Consider the following 21,060-nt stretch of genomic DNA (forward strand, 5'->3'; position numbering starts at 1 on the left):
CTTCCTTCTTCCTAGGGCTGAGTAATATTGCATTCTGTCTCTTTCCTTCTCACGTTTTCGTCACCTATTCGTCAGTCGCTGGCACTTAGGTTGTTTCCGTGTCTTCCATGGCTCCCATGGCTTCCATGGCTTTTGTAAGTCGTGCTTCCGTGAACGTTGGGGGTGCCGATCGATAGGTCTTTGAGCTTCTGATTTCGTGTTCTTCGGCCACACGCCAGGAGGTGACACAGCCAGGGCACGTGCTGGTTCTGTTTTTGGCAGAAAAGGAACCTCCACGCTCTTTTCCATAGTGGCTCGCACCGATTTATAATTGTACCAGCAGCCCGCAAAGGTTCCCGTTTCTCCACAGCCGTGCCAGCGTTTGGTGTCTCTTGTCTTTTTGGTAATAGCTGTTTCCACAGGCGTGCAGCGATATCTCATTGTGGTTTTGACTTGCGGTTGCCTGATGATGAGTGATGGTTGAGCACCTTTTCATGTACTTGTTGGCCAACTGGGTGTCTCCTTTGGAAAAATGTCTACACAAATACTCTTTTTTTTAATGTTTATTTATTTTGGAGAGAGAGAGCGAGAGAGCGAGAGCAAGGGAGGAGCAGAGAGAGGGAGACACAGAATCCGAAGCAGGCTCCAGGCTCTGAGCTGTCAGCACAGAGCCCGACGCGGGGCTCGAACTCACGGACCGCAAGATCATGACCTGAGCGGAAGTCGGATGCCTAACCGACTCAGCCACGTAGGCGCCCCTACTCTGTGTATTTTTCAATTGGATTTCTTTGCTATTGTGTTGTAGGAGTTCTTTATGTTTTTTGGATATTAACCCTTTATCAGATACGTGTTTACAAATATTTTCTCCCATCCCAAAGGCTGCCTTTTCATTTTATTATTTTTGCTTTATTTTATTTATTATTATTATTAATTTCAGTTAGTTAACATACAGTGCTGTGTTAGTTTCAGGTGTGCAATATAGCGATTCAACACGTCCATACAACACCCGGTCCTCATCACAAGTGTGCTCCTTAATCCCCAGCCCCTAGGTCCCCCATTCCCCTACCCCCTTCCCTCTGGTAACCATCAGTTTGTTCTCTATAGTCAAGAGTCTGTTTCTTGGTTTGCCTCTCTCTCTTTATTTTTCCCTTTGCTCCTTTGTTTTGTTTCTTCAATTCCACACGTAAACTCAATGGTATTTGTCTTTTTCTGACTTTTTTGCTTAACATTATACTGTCTAGCTCTGTGCGTGTCATTGCAAATGGCAAGATTTAATTCTTTTTTTATGGCTGAGTAATATTCCATTGTATATATAGCCCACATCTTTATCCATTCGCCTATCGATGGACACTTGAGCTGCTGCCTTTTCATTGTGTTGGTTTTCTCTTTTGCTTTGTAGAAGCTTTTTAGTTGGACATGGTCCTTATTTGTTGATTTTTGCTTTTGTTGCCTGTGTTTTTGTTGTCACATCTGTTTTGTTAAGTTTATTTATTTATTTTGAGAGAAAGAGTGAGCATGAGCAGGGGAGGGGCAGAGAGAGAGAGAGAGAGCACAAGAGAGAATCCCAAGCAGGCTCCACGCTGTCAGCATGGAGCCCGACCTGAGGCTCGAACTCACAAACCTCGAGATCATGACCTGAGCCGAAATCAAGAGCTGGACGCTTAACCAACTGAGTCACCCAGACACCCCTGTTGTCATATCTGAATAATCATTGCCAAGACCAATGTCAAGGAGTTTTCCCCTGTGTTTCCTTCTAGGAGTTTTATGGTTTCAGGTCCTAGGTTTAAGCCTTTAATCAATTTCCAGTTAATTTTTGTGAGTGGTGTAAGGCGAGTGGTCTAATTTCATGCGTTGCATGTGAATATTCAGTTTTCCCAACACCATTTGTTGAAGAGACTGTCTTTCCTCATTTCGTATCCCTGGCTCTTTTGTCAAATATCATTTGGCCATATTTGCGTGGATTTATTTCTGGGCCCTTGATTGTTTTCATACCGGTATCAGACTGGTTTGATCACTCTAGCTTTGCGATACTGATTTATGGTGTTAAAAGATCTGCCTGAGCCGGGGGAGGACGGATAGGGGGAGAGACAGCAGGAGTGGCCCAGGTCTGACGCAGCCTCCAGGCAGAGATGGGTCAGCTGAGCCCATTTCATGCCCGATCCTGGTGTGAGGGGTCTGAGCGTGTGCTGAGGATGGGCCTGGGGCTTCGGGTGTCTGGACATCCGTGGGTGTCTGGACCTGTGGGGTGGACCTCAGCAAGAGGGAAAGGAAGGTGGGGTTTGCGCAGTGGCTGCAGGCTCATTTGCATTTGATTTGCATGTGGAGTGGAGGGGTCTTGTTGAAAGCTGGAAAGGCCTGCACCAGTCCCTTGGGTGGAGGGGCTTGGGTGTTACGTTTCCACAAAGATTCTGTCTCTGGGCCACGACCTTCCAGTTCAGGAGGGGCCCTACTTCTCCACCTGCCTCTGGCCTGGCCCTGCCATCTGGGGTTGGGACAAAGGCCCCTCACCCTCTGAACCTTTTTTCCCCTGTAGAATCCCATCTGTCAGGCCCAGCCTCTGACCTGGGGCAGCTCCATTAGCGCAGACCCAAGAGTGGGGGGAGGGGACAGCCCCCTAACCCTAAGGGGACCCAAGCCTCTCCTCCCAGCCTCTGCCATCTGTCCTGAGCAGCACTAGTGTCCTCCTGTTTCTGCCACCTGCTTGATGCGATCCGGGCCAGTCAACCTCCTCCTGGGTCTTGGTTCCCCCCACGTGTCACAGGCAGAGGTGGGATTGGGTGTTTTTCCCGAAGAGGAGTAACTCGTGTCTCACTCCTTGTAATTGCTGCCGTATCCGTATCCCACCTGTTCTATTAGTGACTTCCACGTTTTAAAGGAAACGTGTGCTCCTTGGCTTAAACGGATTCCGCGTGAAAGGAAATTTCATACTTTCTCTGTGAGTGGAAACTCAGCATCATTCGCTGTAATTAGAAAACTTCTGGGGGGGGGGGGGAATAACAGAATGGGAATAAAACAATGTTCTTAAACCCTAATCCTGCTTCAAGTGAAAAGAAGGCTGACCCATTTGTGTGATAGTCCAGAAAAGATGAAAGTGTAGGGAAAGAAAACAGACCAGTGGCTGCCAGAGCGAGGGGGAGGGACGTGACCGTGAAACACACAAGGGAGGTTGTCCAGGTGACGGAAGCCACTCCTCCACGGCACCAATTGCAGCTGGACACATTTGTCAAAAATCAGCGAAATATACACCGGACGTTGGTGAATTTCTTTTAACAAGACCCATTTTTATAAAGGAACAGATACAAATCCCAGTTTGGCCCTGAGTCTGCGGCCCCCTGTCCTGAGCGAAATGGACAGGGATGAAGGCTAGAAAGAGTGAAAGAGAATCGAAGAGAAAACAACTTCCACTCTAGAGCCGTGCTAATACGATAGCCACTAGCCTTGTGTGGCCTTTCCATTTAAATAACTAAAACTCGATAAAATGCAAAATTCAGGATTTTTTGGTTTTTTTAATTTACTTATTTAGCTTGAGGTGGGGGGTGGAGGGCAGAGAGAGAGGGAGAGACCGAATCCCAAGCAGGCTCCGCGCTGTGGGCGCAGAGAGCCTGACCCTGGGGGTGGGCTCAATCTCACGGGTTCATGAGCCGAAATCAAGAGTTGGCTGCCTAACCGACTGAGCCACCCAGGCACCCCGAAGACCTCAGGATTAAAAGAATTCTGGGCTCGGGGTGCCTGGGTGGCTTGGTCGGTTAAGCGTCCAACTTCGGCTCAGGTCATGAGCGTGTGTGAGTTCGAGCCCCGCAGCGGGCTCTGTGCTGACAGCTCAGAGCCCGGAGCCTGTTTCGGATTCTGTGTCTCCCTCTCTCTCTGCCCCTCCCCTGTTCATGCTCTGTCTCTTTCTGTCTCAAAAATAAATAAACGTTAAAAAAAATTAAAAAAAAATAAAAGAATTCTGGGCTCTCCAGATTCACAACTCGACCCTGTTCCTGGGGTGTGAGGATTTGGGAGTGGAGAGCCGATGTGGCTCAGTCTGGGCCAAATCCAGCGGGATCTTCAAGCCTGTCTTCATCTTGCCCTGCTTCCTGCAGCTGCCAGCCTGTCTCTAACCCCCAGGAGACTGCTGCCAGCCCCGATTGTTCTGCGCGGGCACCCTGTTCAGCCCGCTACAGGGTGCAAGCATGTGTGCTCTCTGCCAGGGTTTGCGATTTATTGGGAACCCCCATGGTTGTGCGGCATGATCTCTGCTATTGTCATCAGCAATGAGCATAACGCACATTTATTGAGCCATGCTTTGGCCAGGTCCTGTGCTAAGGGTTTTGTGCGCGTCATCCTGGGGACTCAAGGTAACTCCTTGCGATGTAGGTGCAATTATTCCCATTAAAGATAAGGGGCTGAACGCTCAGAGTTTAAGGAACTTTCCCAAGTCTGGCAGCAGGTGGGCGGTAGAGCTGGGATTAGAACTCTGACCGGCTGACCCCAGAATGCTTGATCTTGATCTGAAACTGCCGCTTTTTATCTTTTAACTCTAGACTCTTCTCTGTGGCCTACAGCAATTTCATGTCAGTCTTTTTCCTGTCTCTCCATTCCAGTCGTTGGCCTTTTGGCTCAAATATACCAAACTCAACTCTTGCCCCAGGACCTTTGCACATGTTTGTTCCTCCCAGCCTTCCCTAGATTTGCACACGGCTGCCTCTTTTTTTACGCTTTAGGCTTCACCTCAGAGAGGCCTCCCTCACTGTGCTATACAAAACAGCCCCTTTTCCATTACGCCCATTGCTTTACTCTGCTTTATTTTTATTTATAACATGTCTCACTTGTCGGTTCACTTACTCATCTATTGTTCTGTCTCCCTCACTAGAATGTAACTCCCTGTGTTCCCGTCTGTCTTCCTAGTAACCGGCACAGACCAGGGGCTCAGAAAATATTTGTTGAATGAGTAAATACATCCTGAAACAAACCAAGAGGAGATGAAGGGGGGAGGTCTGCAGGGATGAGAGTAACTTGGAGAGTCCTCTCTCCCAACTGGAAGCTGCTGTCTCCTAGCTGTCCAGACAGAAAGCCGAGGCGGAGGGGAGGCGGAGGAATGCTGAGCCCGAGCAGCAGCTCAGTGATAACAGCCCCACCTGGAGAGCTCGCTTTTTATGCTCCCCAAGCCCTTTCTCAGGTGACACACCATGGGATTGTCCAGGAGGTCAGCTGGCTGCTATAATCACCTCCACTTACCCGATAAGAAGTCTCCCGACTGCCAAGTCAGGAGACGTGCCCCAGGCCAGTTTGACACAGGGGGCTGTGGAAGCCCAGAGGAGAGACTCCTAACCAGCCTGAGGTCAGTGGGAGCTGCCCAAGCTAGAAGCGGGAGGGGACCTCCTCCAGGGGGTTTCAACCTTGGCTGCACATGGAAACCTGACATCTGGGCCCCTCTCCTAGAGGTTCAGATGTGGTTGGTCTGGGGTGCAACCCGGACGTTGGAATTTGTAAAAAGTCCCTAGGTATTATCTCTTGCTGAATAACAAATCATCACCACACTTAGTGGCTTAAGACAACAATAATCTTTTTTTTTTTTTTTCATCTCTTTTATGGTTTCTGTTGGATAAGAACTCAGGAAGGGCTTGGCTTGGCAGTTCTCTCTGAACTTCTCATGAGGTCTCACCTGAAGGCTCGATAGGCTGCCTCCCCCGGGACCAGAAAGCTCAGACACAGGAACTGTCCTTGGTCACCTGTCCCCCCCCCCCCCCCCCCCCCCAGTGCACGCCTCTCAAACCACTTCAAGGCCAGGCTCCCCCTGCCAAAACAAAATACAGCCATGGGGTGCACAGAGGATAGGGAGCTGGTATCTGAGGCTGATTTCATCTCCGTTTCGAGCTGAGTGGCGAAAACACCGCCAAGGTCAGGGTGCTGCAGGAGGCACTAAAAGCTGCAGGCCTGTGGATGGGGCGAGATGTTACTGTTGCTCATGCTGGGTCAGGACGCCACCCTAAGGATCATCTAGCTCCCTTTCATCTGGGCACACTAATGACAGCTTGTCCACCTCCTTATTCTTTTTAAAAAAATTGTTTTAAAAAATGTTTATTTATTTTTGAGAGAGACAGAGACAGAATGCGAGTGGGTTAGGGGCAGAGAGAGAGGGAGACACAGAATCCAAAGCAGGCTCCAGGCCCCGAGCTGTCAGCACAGAGCCCGACGCGGGGCTCGAACTCACAAACTGCAAGATCACGACCTGAGCCGAAGTCAGACGCTCAACGGACTGAGCCACCCAGGCGCCCCTATCCTGTTTGTTTTAAGCTCCAGGGTACGTAGGGCAGAGGCAAGTTTGGAACACGCAAGGGTCAGCAGGTCCTTTATCCAAGCATCTCAAATCTCTCCTAACCCCTGATTAAAGTTGTACATCTGAGAGAAGAATTCAACCATGACACCATTGTTGTTATTCCCATTTTAATGACAGGGAAGCTAAGGTCCGGCAGACTCCCTAGCAAGGTGTTCACAGAGTCATATGCTTCTGTAAAACTTGCCAAAGTAAGGTGTTTAAACCTCACTCTGTTAAAACCACCTTCTCTTTCCATCCAGACTTCCCTTTGTGTCAGATGATGTCGGAGTGCGTGTGACCGTCTGGGGGATTTGGCCAAGGGAACCCTGACGTTTAGTACGGGCTTCGCGGTTTTATTTACGTTGTTTTCGGTCACTTTTGTGAAAAGTTATTGCCAACTGGTAATGACTTCCAGGAATACCCTTACCTAACACACTGAGGTGGCTGTGACATAAAGGTGCACCAGGGTGAAAGGTCATCTCTCTCTGTCTCTCTCTCTCTCCCTCTCTGGGTTTACAGTGCCAAATATCACCAGTATGTAGTGGAGGAGAGGTATGAAGTGTATACATGGAGCCAGAAGAAGCTTGTTTGTGAAAAGTATCAGGGAGGTATGCCAAATATGTAATTCATAGAAATAATATTATTTTCCTGGACTTTGCAACATTTGTGGAATTTTCATTTGTTGAGGTTTCTTCTGTCTTTCTAACCAAATCATCACTTTATTACCTAATTTTATATTTGTGATTTTGTAGGTCTTTCCTTAAATAGATCTCCCTAAATTGTACGAGGCTCAGGAAGTATATAGTCTAGATCTGCCCCTGCTTTGTGTCTTTTGTGATCACAGGATCCTCCTTGCCTCCCCTCACTGCTGCTGCCAACACGTGTTGTATATTCACATGGGAACATAACAGAATGGTTCAGAGGACTCCTGCTGAATCCAGATAAACAATGCTTTTCTCATCTATAAAATGAGAAGGATAATAGAACCTCTCTTCTCACATGGTAAGGGAGTCAAGTGAGAAAATGTGTGTGAGGCCTCGAGCACAGTCTAGCAAAGGGCACAGTTAATGCCAACTTTGATATTTAGCTGCTCCTCCCAGATATAGTCAGACTTCCTGCTTCGGATGCTATCTACTCTGATTTGATTGGTGCTCATGCCAGAATGTGCAATCATTGTTAGCTATTGGTATACTATTAGTCCCCCGTCCCCGACCCGCCCAAGGTATTTGCACAGTAAGTGCTCAATCATTGAAAATTCAATCAAAGAGTGAAGATCACCATCTGGACTAGAAAACAGAGTTCCAACTTGAACAATGCCCTAGACCCAAATAGTGACTTGCAGTTATGAAATTTCCTTATCTTGAAGGGTGCTTAGAGTTAATTTATTCTAATCCTTTTAAAAAAATGTGGGTTTTTTTCCCCTTGACAATTTAAGTGTTGGAAATGGGAAAATCCACAAAAACACAAAAAAAGTTGACTGCTGTTATTATAAACGATTACACATAAACACATGATATTACAATTATGTATTTAATACATAGTTATGTTGTACATAGTGCTTTGAAACATACTTTTAAAAAGCTTTCTTAGCATTTTCCTCATACTTTAAGTATCTTTAACTACATCATTTTTAATAGCTGCATAACATTCCTCATCACAAAGTGGGGTAATTAAAGGTTCCTATCTCAAAGGGTTATGCCATGAGCACTGACAAGAGTTATGTTATGTAAAGCTACCTGGCAGGTAAAAAGCTCAGTAGACTTAGCTCTTCCGCAGGATGGATGTATATAACCGACCTTCTTTTGCTGAGCATTGGAATCATTTCCATTCTTTTGCTATCGTAAATAACGCTGGGCTGCATTAATCTTTGCTCATATCTTTGGTCATTTCCTTAGTAAAGTTCGGGACTGCTGGATATGCACATTTTACAATTTACCACCGTGCAGTTAGGGAAACAGAGAGGGAAAGGGGCTAGCCCGGGCTCACATAGCCAGCTGCAAAGTCGGAACTAGGGACTAGGTGGGGCCCCTAAATGGTGCCATAGTCTGTTGGGGACCTGGAGAAAGTCCTGGCAGAGCAAGGGAAATAACTAGGCTCCTGAGTTGCAGCGGCCAAGGGAAGAACAGGCCGGAGGGGTTGAGCCGGGGCGGAGCTGGGCTGCAGGGGCTGGACGCACTATCCCTGGGCTGAAGCTAAGCGGTCGCCTGGCAACCCGGATGGCGCGGCGTTCGAACGGAAGCGAGGAACCAATCAGGATGTCCGGGGCAAACCATTCCGGCGACGGGGGGAGACTGGCGAACTCACTTCCCCTTCCTCTGCGCCCCCCGGGCCTCCGCTCTGGTGGGGGCCTGGGGACAGTCAGGTACCCCGTCCACCTCGGGTGCGCAGAGCAGTTCCGAAGACGCCCCTGCGGGTCCTCATGCGGGGCTGGGGCCTTCCGAGCAGCGTTGGGCGCGGCCATTCCAACCTCGGGTCCGAGCTGTCAGCCTCTCTAAGACCCGTATTGGAGGAGCCAGGACTCTCCTAGCGCCGGCTCCAGGTGAGGGGGCGGGTGGTCTGGGGCGCGCGCTGGGGTCTGAGGGGCTCCGTGAGCGCCTGCTGTATGCGTCCTGCCCGCGTCGTATGTGTGGGGAGGAGTTGGTACCCCATTTCACGGATGAGAAGGAATGAGGTGCGGAGAGGCAAGTGACCTGGCACAGCGAGAACTGGTGGGGAATCCAGTTCAGGTCTTTCTGCTCCGCCTCGAAGTCTCCAGTCGGGGTAGATCAGGATTTGCCTTGGGAGGCCCAGACACGCAGCTGGGGGTCAGCTTCTCAGCCTCTTAGCTGCAAGGCTGCCGAGCCCTGGTGCCCTGGCTGGATGATCTCCCTCCTGCCCCACTCTCCCGCGCAGTCCTCTGGGTGCCCCTTCTGGGCATCTGTCTTCCCTTCTCTGGAACGCCAGAGGGTGGACTCAAGGCGCGTTTGGGGTTCTTCTGCCCACGGGGTTTTGAATCCCAGTGCTGTCTCTGTCAGAGGGCTGTTCTGGGGGGGATCCGAAGGGACTGACATGTCTGGGGTAGATACTAGGTGGGCAGCAGGTGCTCTGGAGCCGCTTTTAGATTCTTGGGAATCTGCCCCAAGTTGGGGGAATGGGTAGAGGCAGCCGCTCAACCTGAAGCCACTAGTCACCAGAGACTTTGGAGTTGGGCACGGGGCCGCGATAGGTCCCAGCGGAGCATCTGACTTGGGCCGAGCCCTGCCTCCTGGGGATGCGCTGGGAACTCAGAAAGAAATGAACTCTTTCATTTAGTCTCTCAACAAATATTTATTGAGTTCATATGCCCTGCCCTCTCCCTTTTCTATTTTGTCTCTCTCAGTGGCATTTACCCATCTGATGTCCTATGGCTTTCAGTTATTAGGGAGCTGATTATCTTCTTCGGCTGGAATGTGATGCAGGGAGGGGCTAGGGTGAGGCAAAATTGAGGGGTGCCCAAACCTCTAATCAAGCTAACTAAAGCTAACAGTTATTGACCATTTGCTGTGTGTCCTGCTGGTGGAGATCGACTCACATGGTCCCTGTCACCATTACAAGCACATGCCCAGCCCAGCTGTCTCACTTCTAAGGCAACACAACGTCGGTGCGGTGACGCTGCTGGGTGGTTTGTAACAGGGCGCGTCTGGACACACACTAAGTGCTCATCAGCAGGGGCTGATAGGCTCCTTATGTACTGATGTGGCACCACAGATATTATTGAACAACGTATATTATTGAGTATATTAATAACACATATTATAATTAATAATATATTAACAACATTCTTAAAACAACACGTATTATTGAGTAAAAAGAGCAAGGTAAAAACAGTACGCGCAGCATTTTGCCATATGTGTAAAAAAAAAAAAAAGAAAGAAAGAATATATGTCCATAATTGTTGCTTGTATCTGCCTAAAATCTCCCTGGAAGGACACACAGCTGTCTGGTTGCAGTGCTGATTGTAGGGAGGGGAACTGGGTGGCTGGGGATAGGAGTGGGAAGGAGTTTATTTTTACTTTATTCTCCTTAGAGTTTTTGTTGGGTCATGTGCATATATCACCTGGTTGAAAAATTATATATATATATATATATATATATATATATATATGTATATATATATATACACACACACACACACACGTATACATATACACATATATGTATATATATGTATATGCATATATTATATGTATAGATATGTGTATATATTATATACATATATGCATATATGTATATATTATATACATATATATGTGCATATGCATATATGTATATATTATACACATATAATATATATATATATATGTCATTATAGATTATATATTTAATCATAAGACCACTGCCCTCTCTGTGATCTGTCATCGACTTGCTGTGTGACTTTGGGCAAGTTTCTTCACGTCTCCTGGCCAAGATAAGAAGCCACGATAGTGAGCTCAGGCCTGGGCAGAAGGTAATCCAGGACAGGAAGTGGGCTTGCCTGTGAGTTGGCCCCAACCTCCACCTTCCCAGCCTCGTGAGCCAGGCCCGTCTCTAAGGCTTTGCATGTGGTCTCTCTCCGTCTCCACCGCAAGCCCCTCTGTCCCCATTTTGCAACTTGAGGTACAAACAGGCGCAGCTAATTGGGTTGATGGAGTTGGGCCGAATAGGAGATCAGTGCTCCAGGCGTCTGTGCCCACACCCCTCCTTCAGCCCGCTCACCTCTCCCTTGCTGAGATGTGTGCCAGGGTGCCCTGGGCAAGGCTGGTTCTGGGCAAGGCTGACTGCAGGCAGGCCAGGACATGAGAGTCTGGGGAGACTCCAGAAATAGAATGGGGCCTGCCGTGGCCCTGGAGGATGCCCAGCTGGGTGTCTCTGACCTGGACAGCTGGGCTGAAATCGAGCTGGGCTGCCCTATTGTCCTGCCCCTTCTCTGCTGCCTGGAGCCTTCCTGATCCTTTTCTGGGGCAGGTGAGGGCCACCCTGTCTCCACCCAAGTCAGGGCTTGGCTTCTAATGAGCAGCAAGAGAAGGAGGTGGAAGGAAGGGGTGGGGTGGGGGTGCAGAATGTCATGAAAATTGTAAACATCGAAACCACACCTCTTGCCCCCTAGACAAAGAATAAAAATCACGAACGCCTCTCGAGCACTTCCCTCTGCCAGGTACTTTATGAGCATGTGCTCGTTTGATTCTTGCAATTCTGTGCTGTTATTTTTTTCTACCTCACAAAGGGAAACTGAATGCAGGAGAGGTTTAGTGACTTGGGCCAGGTCACCCAGAGCAGGAATTCCGATCCAGGGGGTCTGACCCAGACTTTGTGCTCCCTCTTTTTCTTCTCTTGGTAAAATGTATATAACATAAAGTCTCACATCTTAACCATTTGTTAAGGGTTCAGTTCAGTGGCATTAAGTCTGTTCTTACTGTGGTGCAACCATGGTGATTCTCTTTAAAAAGTTTTCCTAACCGTCATACTGTTTTCACAGCAGTTACACTGGTGTATTGTATTGTATTGTATTGTATTATATTTATTTTACTTTGTTTTATTTTGTTTTATTTTTTGCACCATTTTATATTCCCACCAACAGTGTTCAAGGGTTCCAGTTTCTTCACATCCTCACCAACATTTGTTATTTTCTGTTTTTGGGTTTTTTTGTTTTTTGGTTTTTTGGTTTTTTTTGTTTGCTTCTATGTTTTGATATTGTCATCTTAATGGATGTGACATGTTATGTCATTGTAGTTTTGACTTACATTTCCCAAATGATTCATGATATTGAGCATCTTGTCATTTGCCTATCAGTCCTTTGTACACTTTCTTTGAAGAAATGTCTGTCCGACTCTGCATGCTTGAATTTGCAAACTTTGAGAAAAGTGGGGGTCAACGTTCGGGGTGATGAAGTCCTCACCCAGGAGCTGGGCACCGGAGTATCACATTTTGGTGGCATTTGTCACGCACAGGTTGGGAGAGGGGCACTGTTACAAGTCCTATTTTACGGCTGGGGAAACTGAGGCACGGGAATGTCGATTACCTTACCCAGGAGCTCAGTGCTACTCCGGGGAAGTTGGGATTTGAACCCTGGCAGGCTGGATGCAGAGTCTGTGCTATAAAGGTGGCCCTAGGGCTGGAGCGGGGAAGGGCACTAGGAGCAGACCCCAGCCGTGCAAAAGTTTGGATGTGATGTCTTTGGAGGAAGAACGGGGCTCATCTGAAGTGGCCAGAGCCCAGCTTGAAGGGGGAGGCTGGACGGGAGGGGGAGAGATGGGGGAAGCCCTGGGGTGAGGCAAGAGGTTTGGAGGAGGCTTGGTGGTGAAGGGCCTTTGTCTCTGAGGTGGCCCGGTTTCCAGTCCTGCCACTTAGTCAATGGTGTGCCGTGTGCACACCTGTATGCTTGGTCCCGGGAGAGGATGAAAATACAGAAATAGGAAACGAGTGATCAGTAAGTGAATATCTAAAACGACAGGGTGGGATGAATGCGTGGAAGGGAACAGATAGATGAGAGAGTTGGCAGGAGCCTCAGGGTGGTCAGGGAGGCCTCTTTGAGAAGGTGGGACCTGAAGAAGGTGAGCTAAGAGGTTTGAAGCAGAGGACAAATGGTGCAGAGTCCGTGAGGCGAGAAAGACCTTAGGGTGTTCAAGACGAGCAGAGAGCGGTGTGTAGCTGCAGCAGAAAAGGCCGGAGCTGAGGTGGGAGGGGAGGGCGGGACCCCGATCCTGGAAGGCCTGAGTGCCAAGTTAGAGAGTCTGGGTTTTACTCTCAGGTGATGGGGAGCCATAAGCGGGCCTAGGCCGAGCAGTGATGAGATCTGATGTCTGTTGGGAAAACATTGCCATATTGCCATTTTTTAATGTTTATTTTTGAGAGAGAGAGAGAGAGAGAGAGAGAGACAGAGTGTGAGCAGGGGAGGAGCAGAGAGAGAGAGAGAGAGAGGAAGACACAGAATCTGAAGCAGGCTCCAGGCTCTGAGCTGTCAGCACTGAGCCTCACGTGGGACTCGAACCCATGAGATTGTGACCTGAGCCAAAGTTGGGATGTGAGTGACTGAATCCCAACGCTGAAGATTCTGTCTCCTCCCCTTCCCTCCACTCCCCCAGCCCTGTTCCTGGCTTCAAATCCCAGATTCAGATCCTGGCTCTGCCACTTACCAGCTGTGTGACCTCTGGCAAGTGGCCCCACCTCTCTGTGCCTCAGTTTTCTCAACTGTAAAAGGAGCATAATAGGAGTACCTCAGGGCGAGTGTGAGGATTAAATGAGTCAACAGATACAAAGAGCTCAGAACAGTGTCAGGTACAAAGAAACCACTCAGAACATTTCTTATTATATTATGAAAATTGTTACTGGTTTTGTTTGTTTGTTTGTTTGTTTGTTTTTCTTTTATGACGGTTATTGCCTAACGGAGCCCTCCCCCTTCATCCTTCCCACCCTCAGTAGAGGGCCAGGCAGGGACCCAGCAGGAAATTGTGGGGAACCATGGTCTTTAGGCTGGCCTCCCTCATTCCCCTAAAATCAGGCTCCAGGGCCTGGAGGAGGCCTCAGAGCTGACTCACTTCCAGGGGGAGGACAGTTGTTTTCTGAATCATTTCCTGTCCCCTCATAGCCCTCTGCCCCAAACTGGGTGCAGCCCCCACTTGGCACAGACAATGAAAAACTGGGCCCCCTTTGACTTCCCGAGGACTCAGGGCCTTCTCTGGGCCTCAGGATCCCAGTGCAACTGGCCTCATCAAATGTGCCCACCTGAAGTGACCTACTAGGGCTTGGCTTGGCCGTGGAGACAATCACCTCCCTCCCAAGGATTCCTTCCAGCAGTCTCCTCATCTGTAAAATGGGCATTAAGTAGTACCTCCCTGGGGTGGGGGTGGGGGTTGTCCAGAGATTTACATAAGTATAGTGCCTGGGACTCCAACACCCTAGTTATTCTTATTACCATTGTTGCCGTTGCCACTAATATTTACAGCATACATGAAACTTCTACAGGCCCTCTCAGACCTAAGAACTCACACTGACCTGGCCTGGAAGGTGAGACTCTCCTCACTTGGCAAATGGAGGGCCAGAGGGGTCCAGCAACCTGCTCAGGGACACAACAGGTAGAACGGGGTGACATGAAGGCTTGGTCCGGAGGGAAAGTGCCCAAGTCGGACTCCTCGGGGTGACTTTGGGCAACTAGCTCAGCCTGTCCCAGCCTCGGTATTCCATTAGTCAAATGGGGATAATAATAGAGTTCACCTCACAGGGGTTGTTGGGAAGATTAACATGGATTGATTAATACCAGGAACAGCACTTTCTCGTGCCTGGCACAGTCAACGTTAACTGGCGGTCATTGAGGCCGGGGGGGGGGGGGGGGGCGGTGAAGGGGGGTGGGGGACGCCGTTTTTCCACCTCCCACGATGGGTGCGCTGGCCCGCGTGGCCACGGGGACTGCGGGTGGCAGATGTGCGGATGTGGCCAGTGTAGCTGTGGGTTGGGCGGCCCCGGCTCGCGGAAGAGCTCCCTGGGATAGGTCCGGGCGCCAAGCCCGCAGCCAGCGCGCCTGGGCTCAGGTTCCGGCCCCCGCCTGGCTTTCGTTCTTTCCTTTCGGGTACTACCTGGGCCGGCGGGTTCACCTGCCCGAGGCAGGCCGCCGGAAGTTGCGCAAACGCGTGCTACTTGAGCCCTAGGTGGGCCGGGCCGGGGGGAGCGCTCTGTAGCGGGGCGCGCTCGCAGCAAGGTATGTGCGGGTCCGGGCGGGCTGGGGGGGGGGGGGGGGCGGGGGGTGGCGATCGGGGCCCGAGTGGGGGGGGCCTTCCTGGGAAGGTGGGGATGGGGCGGGGGCTCACCTTCCCGCCTGGACGGGACCTCACTTAAGAGCCAGGTCGACCCGGGCTCAGAGAGGGGCGGTGAGCGGCCAGAGTCACACAGCGCACCGCCTGGCTCGCGGCCTCCTCCGTCGCTGGGAGTCTCCGAGTGTCCCGAAGCGGGGCAGGGCGGAAGCCAGACCGAGGATCCGAGCTCCCCAACCCCCTAAGGCTGACTCTAGGGAAGCCGGTGGGAAGGGGGCGAGGTGAGGCCGCATGCCCCGGGGATGCCCTAAGAGAAGGGCTCACAGCTGGCGCTCTAGGGGCCATTTGTGGGTAGCGTTTGAAACCCGTAGGTGGGGCGTTGACGATGAGAAGAGGCCTCGGAGAGGACGAGTCCCACCTGGGAACTGGGACCCTTGGCTTTAACACTCAGGAGCCACCACACCTCCGTTTGCCCACCTGTGAAATGGGATTTGGTCAGATCAGTTTAGGATTAGCCTCTATCACGTGCCTCCTTTGTCTGAGGCTCCGGCGCCTCTGGAGCTGCTGAGAGACCCCTGCCGGGGGGGGCGGTCTGCGGAGCTGGGTCGTCAGAATCATCATAAAAACCTCGAGCCCCGTTTTTGGAACGCGGCCTTGCGGCCAGGCGCTGGGAGAGTCCTCGACCTGTTTTATCTCTCCATCCTCGCGGAGACCTGGAGGCTCAGGTCTATTTTTAACCGCGTTTCAGATAAGGAACCGGAGTGTGTAAGAGGCGCAGCTGCAGGAGCAGGGGGTGTGCAGCGGACGGGTGGGCGAGCTGGCCAGCGGCCCCCAAGCCGGGCTTGGCTCCTGGCTTGTGTCCGGGCTGCGGGAGGAGCCCCTGCGGCCAGGGGCTCGGTCCGAGGGCGCGGGCCTTCTGCCCTGGCCCTGCCCATCTGACCTCCGTCTTCCCCCGGTTTCCCAGGATGGTTCCCGGGAGGGAATTGCCGCCGCCAACGGGTCGGACTGGTTTGGTAGGCGGCGGCCCGGGGGTGGGGCAGAGGCTAGTTACCTCGACCGGGCTCCGCAAGGCTGCCTTTCCTGTCAGACCCTTCCTGCCTGAGGTCCCCTGGGGGTCGGCCCCCAGTGGGGCAGCTTTCCTTTCCCACCTACGCCATCCCTTCTGCCTTGGGAGCAGCTCTGTCTCTGGCCCGACAGCCCCGAAGGTTCTGGTAACTTGCCATGGCTGCCCCGGCCGAGGTCTCAGACTGGGGGCTGGAGGCTAGTATGGGGTGGGGAGAGCAGATACGTTTGCAGACCTGTTTGTTTGCTCCATCCACACTTACTTACTTACTTACTTAATTAATTTATTTATTTTCTTTTTGAGAGAGTGCGAGAGAGGAGAGGGACACAGACAGGGAGAGAGAAAAAATATTTTAAGTGTTTATTTATTTTGAGAGAGAGTGAGTGGGAGGAGGGCCAGAGAGTGAGAAGAGAGAGAATCCCAAGCAGGCAATAGTAAGTAAACGTAAAAAAAAAAAAAAAAAATTATAAAAATTTTTAAAAATGTTCATTTTCAGAGAGAGAGAGAGAGAGAGAGACAGAGCACGATCAGGGGAGGGGCAGAGAGAGGGAGACACAGAATCTGAAGCAGGCTCCAGGCTCCGAGTTGTCAGCACGGAGCCCCATGCCGGGCTCCAACCCGCGAACTGTGAGCGCGTGATCTGACCCAAAGCTGGACACTTAACCGACTGAGCCATCCAGGTGCCCCTGAGAGAGAGAGAAAGAGAGAAAGAGAATCTTAAGCTGGCTCCATGCTCATTGAGGAGCCTGAAGCAGGACTCGACCCCATGACCATGATTATGACCTGAGCCGAAATCACTCAACCGATTGAGATACCCAGGTGCCCCTCTCCACACAGGTATTAAAAGTTATTATCGAATATGCTAAGATTTAAGAACCTAGAGTTTTCGTGCACATCTTTCTTCCAGCTTCCTAGCACATTCCATACCTCCCACCTTGGACGCATATGCCTGCAATAGGCTAGATGCATCCCTCTCTAGTTTATCTGAGGTCTGCCCATTCTCATTTGGTCCCCATGGACTTTTTAATTCAAGAAAAATATATTGAACATCTATTATGTGTGGAAAGCAATATCCTGAAACAGATTCAGTGAACAAAACAGACAAACCACCTTCCCTCATGAAGCTGTATTTTAGGGGCATGGGAAGAACAAAGAGTAAAACTACATAAACATAATAGACGAGTGAATTAGGCTTCATATGAATTTGTGTCTTATTTATCGGCTCTGGGGCCTAGGTTGGTCACTTCTGTAGTCTCACTTTTCCCTGACTGTAAAATCAGATGACAGTGACCCTTCTTACATTGGGGGAATTCCAACTGAATTCCAGGAGGATTCCAGGAGAGGATGGTGTTATTTATTTTTTATTTATTTATTTATTTATTTATTTATTTATTTATTTTGGGACAGAGAGAGACAGAGCATGAACGGGGGAGGGGCAGAGAGAGAGGGAGACACAGAATCGGAAACAGGCTCCAGGCTCCGAGCCATCAGCCCAGAGCCTGACGCGGGGCTCGAACTCACGGACCGCGAGATCGTGACCTGGCTGAAGTCGGACGCTTAACCGACTGCGCCACCCAGGTGCCCCGAGAGGATGGTGTTAACAAACGTCTAACACACAGGGATGTCTGCCTTCCCACCCCAATCCAGACTCCTCCTGTCATTCTGGGTGGCCACATGGGGCGGTGCAGTATAGCTTTCTGTTATGGACGGAAATGCTCTAATCTGCTTTGTTTACTGTAGTGACCACTAGAGTGGCTGTTGTGTACTTGAAATGTGGCTAGTGTGATTGAGGAACTGAATTGTAAGTTTTTGTTTAATTTAAATTTAAAGTTAAGGTTGACTAGCCGTATGTGGCTAGTGAATTAGACAACATGGGTGTAAATGGTCTGAATGACAAGTCTTCTTGGGGATCATCTGGATTGAAGTCCTCCTCTCTCGTTTTTCAGATGAGAAGTTTCAGGACTTGGTCTGTGGGTTTTCTTCTGGCCCATCTCTGGGAGAGTTAGTGGGGGACACTTTGTGGCTCCAGTCTTTTCTTGGAAAAAGGATCAGGGCTGGCCTGATGCCTGGGACATGAGGCCCTGATGCTTAGGTGATCATGTGGACGCCTGTGCACCCAGGTGTGGGCCCCCTTGCCTCTGGGTGCCCATCCTATGGCTGCTGGCAGATCCAGGGTCTGCTGGATGCTCTTAAGCAGGGTTTTGTGATTGTGGGCATTTCCAGCTTCTCTTGGAGCAGCACAGCACAGGGCTGATATTTCTAGCTGACAGGCATCCATGGATCACTGTGAAGTCCATACTGGAAGCTGATGAGTGTCTGGACTTCACTGGGGTGGGGGGTGGGGCCTTTCTACACTCCTCCCCCGCTGGCTTATTGCTATGCCTGGGGCCTGGCATGTCCAGACGGGTGGATAGCACAGGGCAGCTTCCTGCCTGAGTGGGTAAGGGTAGAAGGTGGGACCAGGTTCCCTGGGGCCAGTCCGGGTGGGGTGTGGGGTTACAGCGCTTTCTCTTGGTCACCCAACCCTAAAACTGCTGTGCCGGCACCTCCCTGGTTGGAAGCAAGGGGCAGAGCCATCGGTTTGCTGGGTTAGCTTAATCAAGTTGGTTGAACTCCCTGAGCTTCAGTTTCTCTGTCTGCAAAATGGAGCTGTTAAGAGGACCCGTTGAGAGATTAAGTTGGCTGGGGCCCAGCATATGGCCTGGAGCCCACTTTGCTTCCTTTAAAGCGAGGCTTGTCCTGTCTTTTCTGCTCAGGCTGCTCCTGTCATTCTTTGGCACTTTTTCCTCTTTGCCTCAGGAGGGGCTGGTCTCCTGAGAAGGAGGCTGGGGTGTGGGCGGAGTCACAGGCCCTCAGTGGTGGCTTTCTGTCTTCTGATTGGCTCCCTGTGAACCAGGGGCGTGGCTATTACCTTTTAATAGGGAACGCGTCTTCAGCCCATTTCGGTCTTTGCTGAGCCTTTGTCTGAGCGCGCTCAGCCTCTGTCTCTCCTCCCCTGCAGCCGTTGCCGGCGTCCAGCTGCCAACTTTCTGCCTGGATCTGGCTCCTCATTTCTCCGGCCTTCCCAGACCAAAGCCCTCAGGGTATGTAACAGCCATGCCTGTGGACACACTGACTCCGGGAGCCCGGGACACCCCTGCCCTACCTTTCCGCCTGCGGACCAAAGTCCCCGGCTACCTGCTACGGCGGCCAGCAGATGGTGGAGCCCGGAAACCCAGTGCTGTGGAGCGCCTGGAGGCTGACAAGGCCAAGTACGTCAAGAGCCTGCATGTGGCCAACACCCGCCAGGAACCTGTGCAGCCCCTGCTGTCCAAACAGCCACTCTTCAGCCCTGGGACTCGCCGCACGGTGCTCACGCCTAGCCGCCGAGTCCTGCCTGGCCCTGGCCGCCGGCCCCAGCTGGACTTGGACATCCTTAGCAGCCTTATCGACTTGTGTGATAGTCCCGCGTCCCCTGCCGAGGCCGGCCGTACCCCTGGACGGACAGAGGGAGCCCACCAGGCGCCCCCAGCCACCCCCCCACGCCCACCGCCCAGTACAGCTGCGGTTCGCCGAGTGGATGTCCGTCCCCTGCCTGCCTCACCTGCCCAGCCCTGCCCATCGCCAGGCACTACCACTGCCTCCAGCCCGGCCCGCCCCCCGGGTTTGCAGCGCTCCAAGTCGGATTTGAGTGAGCGTTTCTCGCGGGCAGCGGCCGACCTTGAGCGATTTTTTAACTTCTGCGGCCTGGACCCGGAGGAGGCAAGGGGGCTGGGAGTGGCCCACCTGGCGCGGGCTAGCTCAGACATCGTGTCCCTGGCCGGGCCCAGCGCTGGGCCCGGCAGCTCTGAGGGGGACTGCTCCCGCCGCAGCTCTGCCACTGTTGAGGAGCGGGCGCGGGAGCGGGAGCGCGTCCCCTATGGCGTGTCGGTGGTAGAGCGTAACGCCCGCGTGATCAAGTGGCTGTACGGGTTGCGGCAAGCGCGCGATACCCCAGCAGCTGAGGGCTAGGCTTCCACGGGACGCCGCATTTGCCACAGACAGATCTTAGAGAGGCAACTGGCCCCTTGACCTCTTCTGCATCCATTCGCGGGCTTGGGGCAGACCGGAGGCGGCTGCCTTGTGTGAACTTGGTGTGGAGGCGGAGCCTCAGAGGCGGGACCAGCATCCACCTGGCAAGGACTGACTCTGGAGAGAGTTGCCCCCTGACCTTGGGCCACCCTCTGCCCTTCACATGTAGAGGTTTTGACATGAGTCCTACTTGGCTCTTATTGTGGGTTTGGATTTGGGGCACTTAGCCTTCTCTACCGAGAGTGAGGGGCCAAAGGATCTTACTAGGCCTAGCGGTTCTGTTTCCTTCTTCCTTGGTCTCTGACGTTTGCTGACTTCCTCTTCCTCTCCCAGGGGGCCCTGGTTCCCTGGGAACTTACTCTGGGTGGGGGCAGGGCCTTGGCAGCCTGGCCTAGGTGGGTAGACTACAGGAGGGACTGATAGAGTCTGTACTGCTCTGACTCCCCCCCCCCCCCCCTTTGGTTAATAAACACAAATGCTTGTTTTTCAAAGGCTGGGTCATCAGACTCTTCTGTGTTCACAGGGAGAAGGGGTGGGAGAGGTCTTGGGGTGGGGCCTTCAGAACTTAGTAATTGTTCACCCCAGGATCTGGTGGGGGCATGAGGTCAGTGGTTGGTCTGGCCTAAGACTTGCCCCACAGGGGATCCTCATAACCCCTCTGGGTAGCTTCTGGGCCTCTTTCACGGAGGAGGACACTGGGTCTGGCCACAGAGTGAGTCTGGATAGAGCCGGGACAGGTTTTTTCCCCTGCACCAGGAAAGTGGGGGACCTTCAGGGAAAAGGCTGATGGGTACAGGGATCCTTCCCTATCCCTGCCCTGTTCCCAAGGGAGCAGGAAGCTCAAAGAATGCAAACTCTGAACTTAAGGTGACACAGGCTGTAGATTGGGGTTTGGAAGTAGGAGTTCTCAGAGGAAGACGGACTTG

The 21,060-nt window shown here is 51.6% G+C and overlaps 1 protein-coding gene across 3 annotated transcripts; it reads left to right on the top strand.

Moving 5' to 3' along the window:
• Positions 1-8,521: 8,521 nt before the first annotated feature.
• Positions 8,522-20,625, top strand: FAM110A (family with sequence similarity 110 member A). Of its 3 annotated transcripts, none has more exons than XM_027069761.2 (2): positions 8,522-8,819; positions 19,086-20,625. In XM_027069761.2, the coding sequence occupies exon 2, from the start codon at positions 19,181-19,183 to the stop codon at positions 20,072-20,074; it is 894 nt and encodes a 297-aa protein (XP_026925562.1). In that variant the 5' UTR covers positions 8,522-8,819; positions 19,086-19,180; the 3' UTR covers positions 20,075-20,625. The 3 variants fall into 3 exon arrangements, with proteins under 3 accessions (XP_026925562.1, XP_026925564.1, XP_053056110.1); XM_027069763.2 differs by lacking the exon at positions 8,522-8,819 and adding an exon at positions 14,670-14,969; XM_053200135.1 differs by lacking the exon at positions 8,522-8,819 and adding an exon at positions 15,659-16,232.
• The last annotated feature ends 435 nt before the right edge of the window (positions 20,626-21,060 follow it).

Source organism: Acinonyx jubatus, chromosome A3 (assembly GCF_027475565.1).
Source record: "Acinonyx jubatus isolate Ajub_Pintada_27869175 chromosome A3, VMU_Ajub_asm_v1.0, whole genome shotgun sequence".
Taxonomy (NCBI): domain Eukaryota; kingdom Metazoa; phylum Chordata; class Mammalia; order Carnivora; family Felidae; genus Acinonyx; species Acinonyx jubatus.